A 21442-nucleotide genomic window follows, 5' to 3' on the forward strand; every position below is an offset into this window, starting at 1 on the left:
TGTACTTGCAGCGCTTACTGGCGAATTGGGCACGCTGCGTGGCGGTGCCCGTCGAGTGCGGGTCCCCTGCGCTGCCCCGTCAAGGTACCGCACGCCGCTGATTCGCCTGGCCCCGGCATGGCATGCCCGTCATCCATCTCGATCTGATCGTGCCGAGTGCATGCAGCAGCGGTGCGACGCAAAGGCTCGCCGCAAGTCGGCAATGACCTCGGCTCGCTTCCGTCTCCCCTCGCCTCGCGTGCGCGGGTCCCGTCTATGCCGAAATCGACTGTGGGAACCGGCCTGGGATGATGCTCGATCATGCCGGCATGCCCCGCGGCGGCGGCCCCATCTCCGTCGCTGGGCGTGATGAGGGTCCGCCGCGGCTCGCTGCCCGCACGTGGCTGGTTCTCATGCCATGCCGCATGCTGCGCCCAACCTGACTGCGCCACACGCCAGAGGCAACCTGTCATGTGGCATCAATCGGCCTTGGGGTGGTGCCTGGTTGCCTCGCGTGCTCCGGATATATAATTATCAAGTCCGTGCCTGCCGTCTGTCTGCCTTTTCTTGCATTCATTCCCCTCCTCCCCCTCCTCCTCCTGCTCCTCTTCCTCCTCCCCCTCCTCCTCCTCCTCTTCATTCTCAAGTCTGTTCAGCACCGCCCGCGTCCACGTCGGATACATCCACTCCCTCGAGCCGAGGATACAAAGTCGGCCGGCCAACCATCCTTTTGCCTCGTCTCGACCATCAACCAGCCCTGCCCGGCGACCCCCGCATCCGCCACCTCACCACCACAAGCTACACCGCGAGCTGCGTCGATCGTCATGTCCGCCAACGACTACTACGGCGGCGGCGGCGGCGGCGGCGGCGGCTATCCCCAGCAAACCAACTACTCTCAGCACGGCCAGCACGGCCAGCACGGCCAGCACGGCCAGCAGCAGGGCTACGGCCAGCCCAGCTACGCCCCGCAGGTTGGTCCCCTCGCCTCCGAACCCCTCCTCGCCCGTCCACCTGCCGGGCAACCGCTAACGGGGCCCGCCGCACCAGCAGCACCAGCACCAGCACCAGCAGCACCAACCGCAATACTCCCAGCCGCAGTACGCGCAGCAGCAATCCCACTCTCCTTACCCCCAGCACGACGCTCCCTACGGCCAGCCGCCCCAGCAACCCAACTACGGCCAGCAGCCGAGCTACGACAACCGCGGCCACTCACCCCAGCCATCCTCCTACGCCGCCGGCCAACCGCACTACGCCAACGGCCCCGGCCAACCGCAGTACCACCAGCAACCCCCCGGCGGCGCCGCCAACGCCTACCCCAACGCGCCCGGACAGTATCCCGGCGGACCCGGCGGACCCGGCGGACCCGACGGTGAGCGTGGCCTCGGCGCAACCCTCGTCGGCGGCGGCGCTGCCGGCTGGGCCGCCCACAAGGCCGGCGGCGGCATGCTCGGCACCATCGGCGCCGTCGCCGCCGGTGCCATCGGCGCGAATGTGCTGGAGCACGCCATCAAGAAGAAGAAGAAGCACAAGAAGAGCAAGCATGGCCACCGCGGCATGGGCGGGAGCAGCAGCGACAGCGGCAGCAGCAGCAGCGACTCTGACTAGCGAACCGCCCGTCGCACTTCATCCATGCGGAGGTTTCCAAACAAACCATCAAGGTCTTGGAAATGGACGTGCAATCAACCTGCCATGATGCTTTGGCCGTCATCCTTTATACCTGTCCGTCGCACGGATCGGCGACTGTTTATGAGTTGAGCTTTCCGTGCGCACATGCTATCATGAAATCAAGTACGAATCCGTCATTCTTCTCGTCGCACAAGTCGACGACTGTTTATGAGTTGAGCTTTCCTGTATGCACATCCCATTATGGGTAAGACGAGTACGAATACGGCATTCTTGCCGTCGCACAAGTCGGCAACTGTTTATGAGTTGAGCTTTCCCGTATGCATATCCCATCATGAGGAAGACAAGGAATCTGTCAATCTGCCGTCGCACAAGTCGGCGACTGTTTATGAGTTGGGCTTTCCCGTATGCACATCCCATTATGGGTAAGACAAGTCGACGACTGTTTATGAGTTGAGCTTTCCCGTATGCACATCCCATTAGGAAGACAAGTGCCACTACGTCATTCTTCCCGTCGCACATATCGGCGACTGTTTATAAGTTTCTTTCCTGTGTGTACATTACATCATGAGTAAGACAAGTACGAATCCGTCATTCTTCCCGTCGCCCTTATCGGCGACTGTTTATGAGTTGAGCTTTCCCGTATGCACATCCCATCATGAATTTAAGTACAAATCCGTCATTCTTCCGTCGCACGTGATCCTCCATACACAACCAGCTACTGTAAACATGGTTGGTGCCTGCCAACACGCATGGGTTCTTGTCTGCTCATCCTCTCGCCGCTCATCGTCCTGCTCCAAGCTGCTCCTCCTCCCGCCATCGTTGCTCTACCACGCGCCGACGGGGCGACCCGGCGTCGGGAAACGACCTGCAGCTCGTGCACTTCCTCTGGCTCGACCGTGGTGCGCATGTAGGCTTCACTCCATTTTGGCTGTCGTGGCAACGAGTCGACGTCTTCGTTGGCGGACTTCTTTTCTACCGGCGACCATCTCGGTCCCTCACGCGGGCGAAAGACCAGGCATATCGACGAGGCGCCTAGTTTATGCTGCCACGTAAGAATCTCGGCCTCGGCAACGTGCCTCTTCCCCCCCTCGACAAGCCCGGCCGCATCACGCTGCACTTGACCACGGGCTCCGGCTGGCCCTCCAACGCCAACCCTTCGCTCACGCACGTACCACGGCAGCTTCGCCGCACGATGAAAACGACGCGTCGATTCCGTCCCATTCCACCCTCATCTCCTATTCATCAAAAAGTATAGTCCGCAAATACCGACGGCAACTGCCGCCGTGAGATTGTGCCAAAGCATATTGCTGTCCCTTGTCCGCCAAAACCTGGGCCGCGGCTCGACCGGGCCCCTGGCGGCCTCGCATCCCGCAACGCCCCTGTTCCACATAATCGGGTATCCGCCGGCTAAGAAAAAAATCCTACACGTTCTCCCCGGCCCTTCCTCGCCGACACCCTACTCGGTCAAGACTCGACCACGCGCCCCAGACGCCGCCCGCCCTTCAGACGCCGCCGCCCATAAAGGCGGCGAGGTCGTCGAGGTCGAGCAGCTGGCGCTCAAAGGCGAGGCACAGCTCCGGCGCCGTCATGTCCTGGCTCGTCGTCTGGCCCTCCTGCGACGCCATGACGCCGTTGGTGCCCACGTCGGGGCTCTGCTGCTTCACCTCCTCCGCCTGCATCGGCGCCGGCGGCGCGCCCGGAGGGGGCGTGTTGGCCGCCGCCGGCGTCGACAGGCCGCCCGAGCCGTTGATCGTCGTCACGCCCGGCCGGCGAGGAATCGTCACGGGGGGCTCCGAGTCGTCGCGCGGCGACTCCGACGCCGACGCCTGACGGGCGCCCGGGTTCGACCCGTGGCCGCCGACGCCCGGCTGGTCGTAGTCCATGGCGTCGGGGTTCGTGTCGGCGTTGGACGACACCTCGTCCTTGAGGCCGCCGTGCGGGTGCGAGCCGTGGCGCGAGCGGCCCGAGCCGGCGCCGCCGGCGTCGTTGTTCAGCACGCGCTGCATCACCGTCAGGTGGCGCAGCCAGCTCGACATGAGCGGCCAGTTCTCCGTGCCGTCCTGCATGAAGCGCAGGCCGTCCTTGACCACGTGGGCCGCCGTCTCGGCCGCGTTGGCCGGCGTCAGGCCCTTGAGCGACAGGTACGCCACCGTGGCGCTGGCGGTAAAGGCCGAGAAGAGCATGAAGATGGGGAAGCACGTGGCGTGCTCCTTGTCGGCACCCGCCTCGACCGCGTCGAGCAGCAGGATGGTGCCGTGGCACGAGGCGAAGAGGCGGTCAACGATGCCGTGGCACTTGGGGTTCTTGTTAAACGCGTCCACCGTGAAGTGGGGCGACGTCACCTCCTGCAGCAGCCGGCGGCGGTGGACAAAGACCGTCGAGCAGTGGAGCAGGCAGTGCAGCATGGCAAACGTGTAGCCCGAGCCCATCGTCATGTGCAGCGTGATCTGGCCGGGCTTGTCGACGAACTGCATGGGCAGCGAGGTGCGGAGGCCCTCGATCTTGCCGATGAGGCCGGCGCAGTCCTCCTCGCTAAAGTCCTGCAGGCTCGTCGCCGTCAGCATGCCCACCACGTCGCGCCAGATCGTCGCCGCCAGCACGATCTGGCCAAACTCGCCAATGTCGCCCTGGGCCAGGGGCGTCGGCGAGAGCGCCGCCGGGTTGAGCTGCTGCAGCAGCGTCTTGGTGTAGACCGTGTTGCCAAAGGCAAAGTTGAGGTCCGTGCAGGGCAGCGGCACGCTGGCCGTGTCCTGCACCGAGAGGGCCGGGAAGCGGCCGGGCGTGCTCGTCAGGAGGCAGTCGAGAATGTAGAGGAGCCAGAGGGTGCGGCGGAACGACTCCTCGCGGAGGAACTGGTCCGTCGTGTCCGAGGCGTGGTGGCCGTTGAGGATGCGGTACATGTGCAGCATGCGCGCCGCCTGGCCGAGGTAGATGTAGGCCCGGACCGCGTTCCTCGTGCCCCACTCGTGGATGATGATGAGGCAGAGAGCCTGGATGTCGGCCAGGTTGGGGTGGTCCAAGTTTTGGTTGATCAGCACCATGGCCTTGGCGGCAAACGTCTCGGCCGCCTGGGTGGGGGTGCCATATCGGCGAATGAGCGCCGGCGAGCTCCTGGAGGGGCGCGTCGTCAGTCGGCCAACTCGCACGGCGGCCAACGAGGGCGGACGATGGGAGCCTTACCGGGCGGCAAACGTCAAGAGACCGTAGACGAGCGTCGACTCGAGCGACGCGTTCTTGAGCTGCTGCACAAACGACGGCTTGTGGAAGGCGACGCAGGCCGGGAACGTCTTGGAAACGACCCGCTCGCATTCGGCAATGAGCTCGGGCGTGAGTCTGGGCGGAGTCCTTTCGTAAGCAACGGCTCTCGGCCGGGGACGAGGGGCGGGGCGCGCGGCCTTGGGGGCGAAAGGCCGCAGGGGTGGGTGGGCGGGCAGAAGGGGACGAGGGGAGGGAGGTGTGGAAAGCCGGGGAGGGGGAAGAAGCGAGACGAAGGGGGAGGGGGGAGAAGGACGGACGGGGGACCGCCGCTCGATCGCTCACCGCCGAGCACGCCGTGAAATGAGCGGAAGCAACGAGCGAGCGAAGCGAGCAAGCAGCAACGGAACCGACGGCGCCTGCCCCCGTGCCCCCCGGCTAAGGTACCGTAGATGCGGTGCTTGGGAGGGAACGACTCAGGTGCCGCCGTGCAAGACGAGGAGACGAGGCAGCCGCGGCCAGGACGGCGGGTGAATGCCGAGAATGCAACTTCCCTGCGTCTGCGTCTGGGGATTCGGTGGGGCCACGACCGCGCCAGCAGTCACGGCCGGCCACTCGGAGGGAGAGGGGAAAATGCGGGCCGGGTGGGCAGGCGCAGGTCGGTCGGGCAATCAGCGCCTCGGCGGCGTCGAGGGTAGGGCAGTGTGGAGGAAGGAGGTAACAAGGAAGGAAGGAAGGAAGGAATGAATGAAAAGAAGGAAGCAAGGCCATCGCTCACCGACGGCAACAGGACGCAAAGGGGCAGCCAAGATGGGCGCGATGATGAAGGGGACGGATCACGCTCTCGGCGGCAGAGCAGGCCCAGGCGGTGCGCGAGGGGGGGGGAAGACGTGAGAAAAAAATACATACTTTTCCGTGGCCGCCTGGACGTGACGGGCGGAGCCTGCGCCGCCGCCCACAGCGGCCAGTCTGGCGTCTGGACCCACGGCGCCCGGAGCCGGGAGACTGTCGCGTGGTGCGCGGTGGGCATTCGAATGACGAGCTGGGCTCTGGCCGTGGTGATGAGCCATGCTCTCCGAGGGCAGGTAGCACTCGTGCATGCCCTTTGCGCAGTTCTTGCACGGCGCGCGGCCGTTTTCGTAGACGCACTTGGTCTTGCCCTTGCGGCAACGCACACAGGCGCCGCCGGCCCTGAGGGCGGTGGAGCGCACCACGCCCGACGACATGACGGCGACGACGATGGAAGGGTGGTGCTGGGTGGTGGTGCTGGGTGGTGGTGCTGGGTGGTGGTGCCGAGTGTGGTGCTGGGTGGTGGTGCCGAGTGTGGTGCTGGGTGGTGGTGCCGAGTGTGGTGCTGGGTGGTGGTGGTGCCGAGTGTGGTGCTGAGTGCAGCTGGGTGCGGCTGGGCTGAGGGCCGGAGGTCGCGACACGCCCCGTTCTGCTTCGGGTCCGGGGCGAGAAAAATGCTCGGGCGGGTTGCGAGAGGACGCGAGGGCTCGCCGCGTCGCACGTCTCGCGTGTCTTGGGGAAGGAAAAAAAAAGGCAACGAGCACGTCCGAGAGGCGGCTTCGCGGGGCAGAGACGGTGCTGGTCGTTGGCCGCGGTGCGTCCCCGGAGAGCGGTCGTCGACGGCAGAGGAGGACGGCGGACGGGTGCGGAGGTGGTGGTGGAAGAGGGAGAAGGGGAGGGAGGAGAGGAGAAGGAGGACGGGGACGAGAAAGTGGGCGGGTTGCGTGGGTGAGTGCCGACGTGGAAGTCGTGGACGGGCGGCGACGGCGCTCGAGGCGGGCGCCCTGGGTGGGAGATTTGCCTGTGGCTCATGGCCTTAGGCACGGGCGGATCGGCTTGCGCTGCCGGGCCTGTGCTCCACCCCTGGAGAGTTGGGACGCTGGCGCGCACCTCGTCGCTCCGCACCTCTGCTCCGCCCAGCCAGGCGCCCGCTGGCCCAGGCAGGAGTCGCGAGCGCGGCCTGGCACGGTGAGAGGCCAGCTGGCCGGCTCACGCGCCGTCGGTGGCCCGTCGTCGGTTCCATCAGCGAGCGGGCGGCCACTCAGCTGGGCCGACGAACTCCAGCATGTCGTCATACCGGACCACGAGGAGTCGCCAGCGGCTCGGGGGGGCGCTGTCGCACAGGGTAGGTACCCGAGGGGAGGTACGTACATCGGTGGCCGAGCAGGTCATCGCCACCGTGCGGATTCGTCCCACGAGGACATGGCTACGGGCCACGGCGCTCCGAGGGTGGCCGCATGCCCTGTTTTTTCGGGGCTCCACCTGCGCTGCGCTGTCCGAACCAACAACCCCCAACCCCAAGCAACCCCAAGGAAGCTCCTCCTCCCCTCCGCCGCGCCCTCTCCCCCCCCCCCTCCCCTTTTCCCCCGGTCCACCCCTTCTCCCCTTCCCAACCGAGTCGGCGGGCGAGTTGCCGGCGAGCGCAGGCGACGGGGGAGGACGATGGACGACAGACGACTCACGGCGACGAGGCGACGAGCGAGCCGCTGCCACGCTGCACCGTCCTTGCCGCCGCCGACGACGCGACGCCGGGCAGCGTCAGGCGATCCGGCGCCACCGTCGACGGTCGAGAGTCGACGGTGCCGCCGCGCACCGTGTGCAGGTGGCGGGGGGGGCGACTCTCGAGGCACGACACGGTACGAGCCCACGCAAGCAAGCACACGTACCGATGGCTGGTGGCGGCGGCGTCAGCGCTTCCGGCCGCCGGGGCCAGTGCCGGGGCATCGCAGGCTGAGGCCCCTTCAGGCGAGCGAGCGGGCGGGCGGGCGGGCGAGCAGCACGCACACGCACACCAACACGTACCGGCCGGCTGGTGCATGCGCCTCGAACCGCTCGGTGAATGGGTGCAGTGAATGGGTGCATCGCCGCAACTTCCTCGCCCCTTTGTCGAGCCGCGCGAGCACGAGCGTGCGACCCCAGAAGATGCACTTGCCACCTGGCATGCTCCGCCGACGTCTGTCATCCCCTGCTGCACCTAGGCACGCGGCCGGTCGCACATCACCCTTCGGCATCCGTCTCGGCTCGGAACCCCTGGTCCAGCCGATGGAGCAGGATGGCAGAGACTGTACTTGTAGTTGTACCTCTGCAACGCTGCGTCCGAGGGAAATTACGGAGTACTTGTGATGACGAGCACATGTACGGAGCACGGTACAGTACACCTCGGAGTACTAGGTACTTGTCTAGTACGCAGCACACCAAATGAAGGTACCTCTGTTGCACCGACCCAAGTACTGTAACACTTGCTACAATTACAGCAAAGTAAGTGCAAGTACAGTAATGTTAGGTACGGAATCCCTATCCCTCGATGGGCGTCAAAGTACCATGGTAGAGTGTGGTGCTAGGCGATGGATGTCAACTACCTACCTGCTAGGCACTAGGTACCTAGTACTTGGGTAGGTACTTGTTGGTGCCGTATGGGGTACGGATGTACGGAGTGCGGATGTACGGAGTACTCCATACGGAGTAATAAATAATAATACTGCACTCTCGTGCCGACGACTCAATCAAGTACGTGCTTGCATGTACAAGCACAACTACTTACAACTACTTGCAACTACTTACAACTATTACTTAAAACTACAGTACAACTACGGAGTTCGTGCGGCTGGTACGGAGCACGGGTGCCTTGGTGGTAACTCCCATACGGAGTGCCCCGTACGGAGTACGGAGCAAGTACATGTACCGAGTACTTGTCGACAGAGTGCTGTCGGTGCTAGGTTACCAAGGTAGTATTTAAGTACGGAGCATTTACGTAGTACTTACTCGCACATTACGAGCGCAAGTTCAGCAAGTAATTACTCCTTACAGGCGCTTGCTTACCGTACTGTACAAGTGCGGAGTACAAGTACACCAAATACATGCACAGCACAGAGTGCTCGAGGGCAGTAGGCCTAGAGTACTACAGTAGGTTCCTACAGTACCTAGCCTACCTGCAGTACCCAGTACCTGCAGTACCCAGTACCTACAGTACCTACGGTAGTACCTAGTACCAAACGCCTGGTACCCCAGCGTCACCACCAGCGGCGCGCGTCACGCACCATGGGCGCCGGGGCGCAAGCGGGCAAGCAGGTGCACGTACAACCACCTGCTGGAGCGTGCATTGGTAGACACGCCGAGGCAAGGAGGTTGACGGCGTCCCCCAACCGCCTCGTTCCGTGCTCGAGCGAGGTGCGGGCTTGCTGGAGGCTGACGAATGGCCTCTCGTTGCTTTTCTGTCTTTCCTCCTCCCGTCCTGCCCGTCTCAGCCCAGGACCAAGTGGGGCCGAAGAGGTCTGGCAGACGGGCCAAGGCCACGGTACCTCCGTCCGCCGTCCCCTATCCGCCCGACTCTCGCTGGGCTCCCGCCATCCTGCGACGCAGAGCGAGCGGGTGCCACGCGCGTTAGATTGCATCGCCGAGTGCTCCGCACGCCGTAAGTAGGTGGCACCGAGTGCGCGGTCATGCTCGGCGCCCAAGTACTGTGCTTACCCATGACGCGGCGGACGGAGGCAGGCCGCACGCCAAGTACAAGTACATGTACATGTAGCCCTTCGGTTCCATTCCATGGCTAGTCCCTCCATGGGCACCCAAGCATGCGTCGTCTCGGGTTGGCACGAACGGTGAACCTTGGCTTTCGACGGCAAGGCGGACGGCCGTGGCAGGTTTCGGCTGCCTGCATGGCGGCAAACGAGTGAGGAGAAATGCCTCTCGCTCGGCGCCGAAACGTCTGCCTCTGCCGCCTCCCGGTCTGCCAGGTGCCGGGTGCGCTCCCAGCCGGGACGCGATGGCTGCCTTGGGCTCCGCAAGTCCATGCGCTGGCCGCAGGCACCGGCTGGTTGCGCGTCCCGCTCGCACTGTTCGCACCGAGCGAAGGAGCACATGCACCTGTACATGTGCGCCTGCAGAGTCGGCAAGGTGCGACTTGTGCGCGCATTGTAGCGAGGCCGTCCACATTCCGGAGCGCCGACCGGCTGGAAAAAATGGGTCGCCGAGAATTCAGACGGGGGCGAAGGAGGGACGAATCAGGAATGCACGCCAGCGCCGGTTTCTGCCGATTGGCCAGCCAAAGTGCTGCACGAACCGGGAACTTGTGCAAGTACAGTCAGTACTTGCGGCACAAGTAGAGGCACGTGTCTTGGTGCTCGTAATTGGGTGCACTTGCCAGTGGCAGTACTTGCAAACAAGTACCTGCACAAATACTGGTACGGAGTACACTTGACAAGTAGTACGGAGTACATGTAGGTGTAATTACAGTACAACTAATAGAGTACTGGGTACTTACTCCGGACATGTGCTCCGTACGGAGTACTTACCTACCTAGTACTTACAGCAACTTACTGTAAGTACTCAAGTACGTGTCTCTGCGAAGGGCCTCTACTTGCGGTGAATTCAATCAAGCAAGTACAGGACCTCGGCCGGTACGGAGTACAAGTACAAGTACTCCGTGCAGCAAGTACACCCAATATTTGGTACAAAGGGCGAAAGTGCAGTCTCGTCACTCCCGGGCGACGAAAAGAAAAGTACCACCCACGGACCACCTGCCCCTGCAGTTGAGTATCTGCAAGTACACTTGCACCAAGCAGCACCTACAACTCTACATGCAAGGTACAGTCCATACCGGCAGCACAGCACGGTACAGGACTGAGCACGTACAGTACGCAAGTACTTGAACACAGTACTTTACTTACTGTACTTCACAATAACAAGCATTTCGTCGTAAGTATATGTACATGTTGTTGTACTCCTCGTGCTCCTGCAGCACATCAGTACATGTACATGTACTTATACTTACGTCTACATCCATTACGTAGCGGAAAGCAGGTGCAACCTACGAGTCTTCCTTTTCTGCCGCGTCTCGTGACGACAAACAGGCGGCCAAGGAGAAAGGACAGACAACAACGCAGATCGGCGGGCTCGAGCCAAAGGGCATCCATCCATCCGTTGCGTCTCGCCGAAGCCGACCATCCCTCGCCGCCTCGCATGGATCCTCGATCCCCTGCCGCCGCACATTAACGTCATCTCGTCCCGTCGCCGCCATGCAGTGCGAGCCGTGCAGCCGCAGCCAGCGTCGGGACACGCTTCGACCCACGCACGCCTTGCCGGTCCGCGGCCTCGTCCGCACGTCCGCCTGTGTCGTCTTCTCCGTCACGGCGGCGAGTGCAAACGCAAGGCGTAGGGGCGATCCCTCCATGCTCACCAGGGGATGCTAACACGTACCTGTAGTCGTACGGCACTTGCCCATTCTCGTGTCCGTTGTACCCGTTCCCTCCCTTGCCCTGGGCTCCCTCCGTCGGCAGACTTGACGGAGTAATTAGTGTCTAATATTACCTGGACCATGCCCGAACAGACGGGGGCCGCTCCCATGTTCGGACCTCGGCGAACAGAGTCGAGCGTGCGTCGGGCAAGATGGAAAAGCGGGCATGTACCAGGGAACCGACGGCCCTCGAGTCCGGCCTCGGCGATCGATGCCAGCTTGGCCCTCGCCGACCCAGAGTCGGTGGCCCACCCTTCATCAGGAACAGGTCGCACGCGAGAGCAGCGCAGCGCGGCACGGCACGGCGCGGAGCAGAACAGCACAGCACAGCACACGGCCCTCCGTGCCGTTCGGTGTCCCCCAAGTACGGTGCTCTCCCTGACGCCTTCTGCCTTGTACGAACGAGTCCGGACCAATGTCTTCACCCCAACTCGTGGCCCTTGGGTTGCTTGATGCACGCCGAGCACGCCGAATGGGACGAAAGCGCGTACGAGGGCAGCTGCGGCGCGTCTGCTGTATTTTGTCATGCGGCACATCCGTACCTCGATCACCTTGCGGCTCATGACATGACGGCGACGGCATGCTCCGTCGCCGGCGGCACTCGGACAAGCACGGACGCGAGCAAGGGCTTGCTTGATCTTGACGCTGAATTCCATCTACTTGCGCGTGCTCGCATGCGCTCCTATTACGCTCCTATTTTTTTTATGTACTCGAACGTCGTCGTCGGCGTCGGCGTCGGCGTCGGCGAGCCCTGCCTGATCCGCCGTCTCATCCCACGGGACGGCTCTCGCATCGCTCACCGCCCGTCTTTCAGCATCGCCCGCCGAACGCATCCGGCCGTCTGCTCGCAAGCCGTCGGGGGCTTCGTGCGAGCCGAGCGCTCGACGTGACGGCTTGACTGTCATGGTCTCATCCTCAAACGGCGCTGCGAGGGTTCAAGGCAAGAAAGGCGAGCTCATTGCGGTACCAGTTGATCTCGACGTATTGATGGCTGGTCAAATTCGCCGGCGTGGAGCATGTCGTCGGATGGGCCGTTCATAATGTTCCACACGGACCGGGCCTCGACGTCGATGCTCCGCTTCGTCACGTTGTTCCCGGCCGGCAGGTTCGCGAGCTCCCTGGCGGCATTCTCTCGCTCCAGTTGCACTGTCGGGTCGGCTCGCGTCAGCTCGCCGTCGGTCACGTTCACGCGTCTGCGCGCGAGGAGGGTGCTTACCGTGCAGGTAGACGGCCGTCCTCTTGCCGCTGAAGAGGGCGTGGGGCACGTTGGTGACGTTGTCCGAGTTGGCGTCGCCGATGGCGTAGACGCCAAAGATGTTGGTCGCGAGGCCCTTGGACTGGTCGGCCGCCAGTCGGCCGCCGTACAGCGTCACGCCCATGTCCTCGCCCACCGTCGACGCCTGCTTGCTCTTGAAGCTCGTGAGGAAGGCGCTCCGCTCGACCGGCGGCCCGCTGGCAAAGTGGACGCGGAAGCGGTCGAGCTCGGGCGCCGTCGGGAGGCGCGGGTCCTCGTGGCCCGTCGTGCCGTTGGCGAGGCGCTCGATGGACGATATGATGCGATTGTCAATGGTCACGCGGTGCAGCCGAAGGTACTCCTGCCACCGCGGGCTCTTCAGCTCCGTCGCCGCGCGCGTCTCGGCCGTGTCGGTGCCGTTGACGAAAGCCGTGATGTTCCGGTTGAGCGTGAGGACCTCGCGCACGAGGCCGGGGATGTCCTCGAGGCCGGCGATGAGGCCGAGCTCCTGATCGGCGTGCTCGTGGCCGTCGCACCAGGGACACCAGTAGATGCCCTGGCCCCAGTTCGCGTCGAGCCCCGGCGTCGACGGCAGGATGTCGCGGAGCCCCGTGGCGAGGACGACCTTGCGGGCGGTCAAGACGCGGCTGCGGCCGTCGGCGGACTCGCTCGTCACCTCGAAGTAGGTGTTGTTTGCCATGGGCGAAACCTTGGTCACGGTGCCGTTGGTGGCCGAGACGGTCTTGTAGTGGGAGAGCTGTTCGCGAGCGGCGGCGCGGAAGTAGGCCGGCGTCACGCCTGCATGGCCAAGATGCCGTGTCAGCGACATGCCACCGCCTACGTCTTCTCGGAAGGGGGGTTGGGGGCGCAGGACGGACCGTCGAAGCCGAGGACGTCATGCATGTGGCGCGTCTTGTCGTTGCGATAGACGCCCGAGTCGATGAGCAGCGTGTTGCGGCGAACGCGCGCGAGGCCGCTCAGGGCGCTCAGGCCGGCCGGACCACCACCGACGATGATGGCATCGTAGTCGATGGGCCGCGACTCCGACACGGGAGCCGAACTCGCCAGCAGCGGCAGGCCCGACAAGACCAGGACGGCGGCGTTGAACAACATGATGGGGCCGCGGCAGGGTTCGGTACGAACAAGACGAAGGGGACGAGGGAACGAGGAGCCGACGCTGTCTCAAAACGCTTTCAAGATATTGAGGTCATCGGACTCGGGGGCCACGGGCTTCTTAAGGGCACGGCGTCGTTGCGAGGGACGCAAGTACGGTATGCGTCCACACCTATCCACTCGGCACCATTCATGACCATCACTGACACCTACGAGTACTTACAGTACAGCAAGCATCATGCCGCAGGTGCGCATACACTTGCTTGTTTGCAGGCAAGTTCTTCGCACTCCGTGCCGTTGATATATTTAGCTGCTCGTATTTTCGTTTCGCTGCGACGCTGCGAGTCGATCAGATGCTCGCCGGACCCGCTCACCCCCTGTCCCAACAGGCCAATGCCATGTCTCGCGAACAATACCGAGGGCGGCGGTTGCGCTCATGAACGAGACAAGGCAAGGACAGGGCCATGCGAGTCCCGACCGACGGTTCCACCGGCCAGAAGCCAAGACGTCCTAGCTCGACGGCGTCCGGGATCGGCGAGCACCGCGGCCGAAGGGATGCCTCCATCACCTCGGCCTCGCGCCGCGGCAGACAAGGCGGCTGCGCTACGGACGTGACATCGGGCGTCGCCGCGCGGTGACGGACCATCTCGAGCCAAAGGACGTCCGCTTACATGCATGCATACGAGAAGGCGGCCGCCCAGCAACGCTGGGCTCGCCTGCGTCTTCTTCGGCATGCGTGGCCAGCACGGCCATGTCTCCGTGACGCGTGCGTCGGAACGTGCGGCCTGTCCATCGAGGTCGGTCCTTGCCGGTGCTTGTTTGCTCCCCGTGCGAATCATGCACTGGCGAGTGCAGGTGAATACAGACTCTCGTCTTGTCTCAATCGTCCTTGACTAGGATCTGCCGAAGCAAGCCAATCATGGATGGCGCCGTTTAGAGACGGTGGTGATGGCATTGACTGATCGCCAGATCGACGAGATAAACCAGTACGTACCCCTGCACGTGCATGTGCACGGCGCGTCACAGGCACCACGTAGTTCAGGCACACCCGCAAGTACCAGTACATGTCTTGTGCCGAGAACGGGTCCACTTGTTATACGGCCAGTATCACTCCACAGCCGCACGTACGACGCACCGTACTGCACATGTACACTTGCACCTGTTTGCAGGTACGGAGTACTTGAAGATACTCTGTCGGTTCGTGGCTCTTGCTTATAGTACAGGTACGGGCCACTTGTGTTGCAAGGAACGTGTACAGGTACTTTCAAAGTAATACACGCACTTGCATGTACAGTACTTGCAGAGCAGCTGCACACCTACGGAGCACTCCGTACAGCGAGTGCAAATGCACCAAAGGTCCTAAGCACTCAAGTACTGTACATGCAGCATCCCTAAGGATCGCTCACCAGTGGCCTGGTCAGGTGACGCGAACCCGAGAAACCCCACGGGGCGGTGCTTGAATACAACACGACGACGCACGTGTGCTTGCATTACTCGGCGGCATACGGAGTACTTGTACGGAGCATTACTTGCGCATGTAAGTACTTGATCCTCCCGGAAACTCGGAGCATAAGTGCAACAACGTGCCAGAAGACGAATCTTTGCTTGCCAACTAGAACTGCACGTGTGCTTGCATGCAGCTGTGGCGCAGTAGTGGCGGGTGGTGTTGGTCCTTGCAGCAGACAAGCACATGTACTTACTTGTTCAAGTACAAGTACTCATGCCGTGCCGGAATGTACGAAATCACTCCTCGTCCGCGGCTGTCGATGGCATGATGAAGTACTCAGGTGCACAGCTACAAGGATTTGCAAATAGAGTTGCGCATCATCCATGTCCATGATCCTGGTTCGTTTCTACCCACCGGTAATACAAGTAGCTTTGACGTAAAAGCCGTTTCCTGGTCGTCATAGCGGATACCCATCCCTGCGTATGTGCTCACAAATACATACATGTACGGCCAAGTACATGTACAACGGGTGCATGTACAGTATACGAGCACTCGTATTATCGGTGCAAATACTTGTGCGCAGACACTCGCGCATACTAAGTAGGTGTACTGTAAGTAGGTGTACTGTAAGTAGGTGTACTGTAAGTAGGTGTACTGTAAGTAGGTGTACTATAAGTAGGTGTATACTGCAAGTAGGTGTACTATAAGTACTAGGTAGGCGTATACTGCAAGTAGGTGTACGGAGTACCTGCACAGCATTTCCATGTGCTTGTACTGTTTAGGTGCCTGTGCAGAGTACTTGCATACATGTTGGTACTCCGTACACCTACTTACTTACAGTAATACTTACTTACACCTACTCACAACCACAGTATTGCACATATCCAGTACGGAGTAATACGGTACACGTCCTCCCCCTGATGGTACATGTACTTCCTTACTTGCATGTGCTTCAAGTACGGAGCACATTTACATGTACGGATACACCAACGTACACGCTGCATCGCTCCATACAGCACACCCTGTACAACGTACAAGCGTGTGCAATACTCCTGCTGCAGTGCATTGAACATGAGAAACTGTTCTTGGCCATTACTTGCACGAGCTGTACGACTACTTGTTACCACGTTCCTTGTAGCCGCTGGCGACTCCGTCATCCTTGCCAGCTCCGTTGCCATTGACGTGTCGCGATACATGCATATTCATTACAAGCACTGCTTCGCCACAAGTCACACGTACAGTGCATGTACGGCCAAGTACAGTACAGTGCTCAAGTACTGTACTTGCTGCACCTGCAGTACTTTCTTACTCGGAAGGAATACGGAGCAAGTACGGAGCACCTGCATACAGTATTACCACGGAGTACTTGTATACAGTATTGCCACGCAGTGCTTGCATGCAGTATTACCACGGAGTGCTTGTATACAGTATTACCATGGAGTACTTGCATATACAGTATCAATACCACCTCGTACTCTGCACTCCCTACTTTCTTTCACTTTCACCTACCAGCACTCCCTACTTTCTTACACTTTCACCTACCAGCACTCCCTACTTTCTTACACTTTCACCTGCAAGCACTCCGGATTCTGCACGTACGAGTTTGCGCGACATGAGCCGATGGCCAGCTCCAACGGCTGGACAATACGAGGTCCGCCTCTGCCATGCATGCAGTCATGCTGTCCGCGGCACGGCCGCATGGCACGGCACGGACCGATAATTCGCTCAGCCGAGAAACCGGCGTCGGCGTCGCTCGTTGCCCTGGCAAGCGCGTGCTCGTCGGAGACGTCGTTGGGGAACTCGTTCCTGCAGCAGTCGGCCGTTGACGCGGTTGGTCGGCTACGTCGAAATCGGAGAGCATCGCAGAGCGTGACCATGCCTGTGCTTTCTTACGCTGAGCCCTCGAAAACGTCGATTTGTCTAGGGAACATGTACGCATGCATCGGCCGGCCGACGTCGACTCTCCGAGAAGAGAACCGTGTCCATCCGCCGCTCCGCCCTCGGTCCGCGTCCTCTCAAGGCCTTGGCCAGAAGCAAGCGTACCCTCCCGCCATGCTTGGCCCTCACTCGGCAATAAACATGTTCAACTTGGCCAAGGAAAACGACTCCAGGCTCGCCATGACAAGATACACTCCCGCCATGGCTGACCCTCACTCGGGAATAAACAGCCTGACCCTCACTCGGGAATAAACATGTTCAACTTGGCCAAGGAAAACGACTCCAGGCTCGCCATGGCAACATGCCTGACCCTCACGCGGCCGAGGGAATAAACATGCCCAACTTGGCCGGGAAACGACTCCAGGCTCGCCATGACAAGATGCACTTCCGCCATGCCTGACCCTCACTCGGGAATAAACATGTCCAACTTGGCCGGGAAACGACTCGAGGCTCGCCATGACAAGATGCACTCCCGCCATGCCTCACCCTCGCTCGGGAATCAAAATGTCAAACTTGGCAAAGGGAAACGACTCCAGGCTCGCCATGTACTCGGCCCACCCGTCGCCGAGCTCGCCGAGCTGGTGGAGGTCGACGTCGCCGGCCTCGCCCGTGCGGCCGGCCAGCACCTCTTCCTCGCGGCCGGCCACCTCCTCCTTGAGCTGCGGGTGCGGGCACCACACGACGCGCATGCCGGCCCGCCGGCCCGCCTCGACGCCGGGCACCGAGTCTTCAAAGACGAGGCACTCCTCCGGCAGGATGGCCCGCTCGCCCGCCGGCAGCGAGTCGTTGATGGTCTGCAGGGCGAGGAGGAAGATGTCGGGCAGCGGCTTGCCGTGGCCGGGCCGCAGCCGGTCGTCGTCGCCGAGCACGCGCCGCTCCTCGGGAAAGACGGAGAAGAGATCGGCGAGGTGGGCCGTCTTGAGCTTGAAGTTGGCCGCGTGGGAGCTCGTGGCGAGCGCCAGGTGCACGCGTCCCTCGGCCTTGGCCTCGCCGCCGGTGCGTCCGAGGCTCGCGAGGAGCTCAAACACGCCGGGCAGCGGCTTGGCCGTCGGGAAGAGCCGCCGGTGCAGCGCCGAAAGCTCCTCGAGGTACTGCTCCTTCGATATCGGCAGCTTCGCCCAGTCCTGGAAGATCTGGTTGGCCGCGGGGCCCGGCCGACCCTGCAGCTTCGCCTTGACGGACCAGGGGAGCGGCGGTCTGCCGTACTTTTCGAGCACGAGGTTCACGCAGAGCGAGTACAGGTCCTCGGTGTCGAGCAGGAGGCCGTCCATGTCGAAGAGACAGGCCCGGACGGGCGGGAAGCTGCGAGGGGGGGACGCATAAGCCGACGCTCAGGCCCGTCCTGCCACGCCCACGGGTGCCGCCATCGTCGGCAGGCGGGGAACTCTGAAGAGGACATACTCGGTGCGAGGCGCCATGGTGCCGTGGCGGGATGACGACGCGATGGTGACGGCGTCTTTTGGCCCTGGTGGCGAGGTATCGTCTGCCGAGGGGACAAGAGATCGGGTACGAGCTGACTGACAATAAATACCAACAGACGCCGCCTCCCAGTGAGAGCAGGCGGGAACAAATGAGAGTTGGGCTGCGAGGCTCGCGTGCAAGTACAATACGTGTAACGAAGGCACTCCGTACGGAGGACTGATGTATTTGTTTGTGTACAGAACGTACTTACTTGGGTATATGAGTCGACCAACAGTCCCGCAGAAGCTGAAATTGAGTGCCCCACCATGAATGCCCCACCTCGATGACTCTTCGGCGAACGATTATTAATAACGCGCTGTTGGCCCAAGTTCGGAGTACAACCAAGTACCGCAATTACTTGTACATGTACTTGTACTTGTACTTGTAGGTGTTTCAATTCAGTGCTGTGCTGTACTGTACATGGGCAGAAAAATAGAGTACAAGTACGGAGTACAACTGCCCTTAAATGCAAGAAGTGCAAGTACGGAGAAATACTTACACAGTGCGGAGTATACCTAATACTAATAGTCTAACACACAGCTACGCAAGTGTACTTGAGTGTCTTGTACATGTACTTGTAATCCACCATTCTTGACGTGGAGGGCTCCATCATGCCATCATGACGGCAGGGTGGGAGTACAAGTACATGCAGAGTAAGCAAGCAAGTACGTAGTTGGCACAGTACGGAGTACGCCCAACACCCACTGCAAGTTTGCTTACTTGCTGGGACTCCCAACGTACAAATAATTCAGTGCACGAGTCCAGAGTACAACTACCTACCCAGTGCCAACATGTGCATGTACTGTACATGTACTGTACACCTGTAGAGTACTACAAGTACATGTACTGTACGGAGTACACCTGCAGAGTACTGCAAGTACATGTACTTACATTACTGGTACATGTAGGTACGCCAACTCCGTGCCAAACTACCTACTACTTACTGTACGTCCTTCGGCCTCACCACCAACCAGCTCGAGCTTGTACGAGGCCATCACGCACGTGCCTGCCTCAAGCCTACCTTCAACAATCTCCTAGACGGCCGCTCCAAAGCTCGAGCGGAACATGACCCTCCCGGATGAGAGCACCACCAGCGTCCCGCTCGAGTCGAAAAGCCAAGGTTCCCAAGCCGCAGCCGACGAGGAACCGACGAGATTCAGTCCCGACGAGGAAGCGGTACGTCAGCCTCACCGTCTGTCCCTCGACAGCTGCCCTTCCCGTCGTGCCGTACCAGAAACTCACGGCTTCCCCCCAGGCCCTCGTCGCAGAGTCTCGTGCCATCAAGGCCGACGCAAACGCCCTCTTCTCGTCACGGCAGTACCGCGATGCCCTCGCGCGGTACGACGACGCCGTGGCCTCTTGCCCCCGCTACCTTCACTACGAGCGTGCCGTTGTGCAGAGCAACATGGCCGCGTGCCACCTGAAGCTGGAGCAGTGGACGGAAGCTGCCAAGCTGGCCACGGCCGCCATCGACGGCCTTTTGGAGCATGAGAAGCGAGATGCCGACCTCTCCGCCGACGTCTCAGCAACATCGTCATCGACGACGGCGAGCGCCACCGGCAGCCGTGCCTCCGGGAATGCCCCGTCAAGCGCTGCCCCGGGGAGTGTCCCCGGAAAGGTGGCCGCCGCCGGGGTGGGAGACGATGTGGAAGAGGAAATCGTCAGTCCCGGCGCCCTGACCTCGGCGCCGGCACCACCCTCGCCCGTCGAGCCATCCCCCTCTCCGCTGGAGATCAAAAAGGCCGACGTCCTCCGCATCCGGACCAAAGCCCTCCTCCGCCGCGCCCGCGCCCGCTCCGAGGCGGGAGGCTGGCAGAACCTCGCCGCCGCCGAAGAGGACTACCGCACCCTCTCCGGCATGCGCGGCCTCGCTCCCGCCGACGTCCGCACCGTCAAGGCCCAGCTCAAGGCCCTGCCGCCAAAGACAAAGGCCGCCCAGGAATCGGAAATGGCCGAGATGTGGGGGAAGCTGCGGAATCTTGGCGACGGCATCCTGAAGCCCTTTGGCTTGAGCACCAATAATTTCAAGATGGTCAAGGACGAGCAGACGGGAGGCTACAGCATGAACTTTCAACAGGGCGGGCCGTCGTCGTCGTGACAAGGCGACTGAGAAGAAGAAAAATAGGAACCATTCAGCCCTCAACTTGCCGCCAGTCGCCGGAGACCTGCACCACCCCTCTGCACCGTTGGCATGCGCCCTCGAGACTTGACCTACCGCCTCGTGCCATTATCCTCTGCGCCGCATGCCCAAGTCTTCGGCACGGCACGAGAGAGACGCAACTGGCCTTGGCCACGGCTGCGCTCACGCACGAGTCCAACATCATTCTTGTTCCTCGCCCTCCTGCTCCTGCTCTTTCTCGGCGTGCCGTGGGCAACCTTCCGGTCGTCGCTGCAGCCTATTGAGCATGTCGAGGGCCTCGTCCGTTCATTCATGCCGATCAGCGTCGCCGATGCCATGGTCGATGCATGGCGGGCGATGGATGCCATGCTCCGGTCCTTGCTTCTGGCTACGATGGTCCGAATCTGTCGAGCGTGATGGATGCTGAGCCACTTCACCTCTACCGACAGCGGGGGGCACTCTATCGGGCTCGTCTGCGAGCGCAAGCACTGAGCCGTGTGGTGGAATGGCCGCCCCATCGTCGCCGGGCTTCGAGTCAACCCATCGCCCATCCGTCTCTCGAGCATGCAGCCTCCAGCTCCCAGTGCTCACCACACTCTCCGAGACGACGACCCGCTACCTTTTTCATATCCGGCCAACCCACAAAGCGCAGCCGCGGTCGGGATGGAGACACGATTGAATCGTGTGGTCGTACATTTGGCTCGGCCGTGACACGGTAGCGCACCGCTCAAGTCTATATGAATATCGGCCACATGTCCCGTCTGCAGGTGATGCCGGCTCGTCGTCCCTGGTCATCGGGCTGCGTCGATTGAATGCCACTTTTGCTTCTGGGTCTCAATGGCGCCCGTATCCACTGACGATCCCTTCGCAAAGGTGGAAAATGCACAATCTCCGCTCGAGTCTCGAGTGGTTGTCGGCAACGGCTGGTCATGCTGGGCAGCTCCTGAATGGCGCTTCAACCCTCCATTGTGTTTGTCGAGACTCACCGAGCAAGCGAACTGGTCATGTCGTCAGTGTGATGCAAGTGATGCCGAGTCGCCAAATGCGGAACCGAAGAGATATACATTATCGTCCAGTCCTTCTACGGCG

The 21442-nt window shown here is 61.5% G+C and overlaps 5 protein-coding genes across 5 annotated transcripts; 2 read left to right on the top strand and 3 right to left on the bottom strand.

Annotated features, from left to right (window-relative positions):
* Positions 1–803: 803 nt before the first annotated feature.
* On the top strand, positions 804–1584 carry DCS_03088 (uncharacterized protein; the record flags this gene model as incomplete). The annotated part of the gene is made up of 2 exons (XM_040800412.1): positions 804–1076; positions 1114–1584. 2 exons carry the CDS (start codon positions 804–806, stop codon positions 1582–1584), a joined length of 744 nt encoding a protein of 247 aa, XP_040661295.1.
* Positions 1585–3107: 1523 nt separating this feature from the next.
* On the bottom strand, positions 3108–6832 carry DCS_03089 (Transcription factor; the record flags this gene model as incomplete). Its single annotated transcript, XM_040800413.1, has 4 exons — positions 3108–4716; positions 4786–4938; positions 5710–6610; positions 6700–6832. The coding sequence occupies 4 exons, from the start codon at positions 6830–6832 to the stop codon at positions 3108–3110; spliced, it is 2796 nt and encodes a 931-aa protein (XP_040661296.1).
* A 3970-nt stretch (positions 6833–10802) lies between these two features.
* DCS_03090 (putative sulphydryl oxidase protein) lies at positions 10803–13388 on the bottom strand (the record flags this gene model as incomplete). The annotated part of the gene is made up of 6 exons (XM_040800414.1): positions 10803–11063; positions 11116–11697; positions 11752–11966; positions 12023–12187; positions 12258–13073; positions 13154–13388. 6 exons carry the CDS (start codon positions 13386–13388, stop codon positions 10803–10805), a joined length of 2274 nt encoding a protein of 757 aa, XP_040661297.1.
* Positions 13389–17255: 3867 nt separating this feature from the next.
* DCS_03091 (haloacid dehalogenase-like hydrolase) lies at positions 17256–18191 on the bottom strand (the record flags this gene model as incomplete). Its single annotated transcript, XM_040800415.1, has 2 exons — positions 17256–18075; positions 18175–18191. The coding sequence occupies 2 exons, from the start codon at positions 18189–18191 to the stop codon at positions 17256–17258; spliced, it is 837 nt and encodes a 278-aa protein (XP_040661298.1).
* Positions 18192–19299: 1108 nt separating this feature from the next.
* Positions 19300–20332, top strand: DCS_03092 (Elongated TPR repeat-containing domain protein; the record flags this gene model as incomplete). Its single annotated transcript, XM_040800416.1, has 2 exons — positions 19300–19410; positions 19490–20332. 2 exons carry the CDS (start codon positions 19300–19302, stop codon positions 20330–20332), a joined length of 954 nt encoding a protein of 317 aa, XP_040661299.1.
* Positions 20333–21442: the final 1110 nt, after the last annotated feature.

This window comes from Drechmeria coniospora, chromosome 01 (genome assembly GCF_001625195.1).
Source record: "Drechmeria coniospora strain ARSEF 6962 chromosome 01, whole genome shotgun sequence".
In the NCBI taxonomy this organism is placed as follows: Eukaryota; Fungi; Ascomycota; class Sordariomycetes; order Hypocreales; family Ophiocordycipitaceae; genus Drechmeria; species Drechmeria coniospora.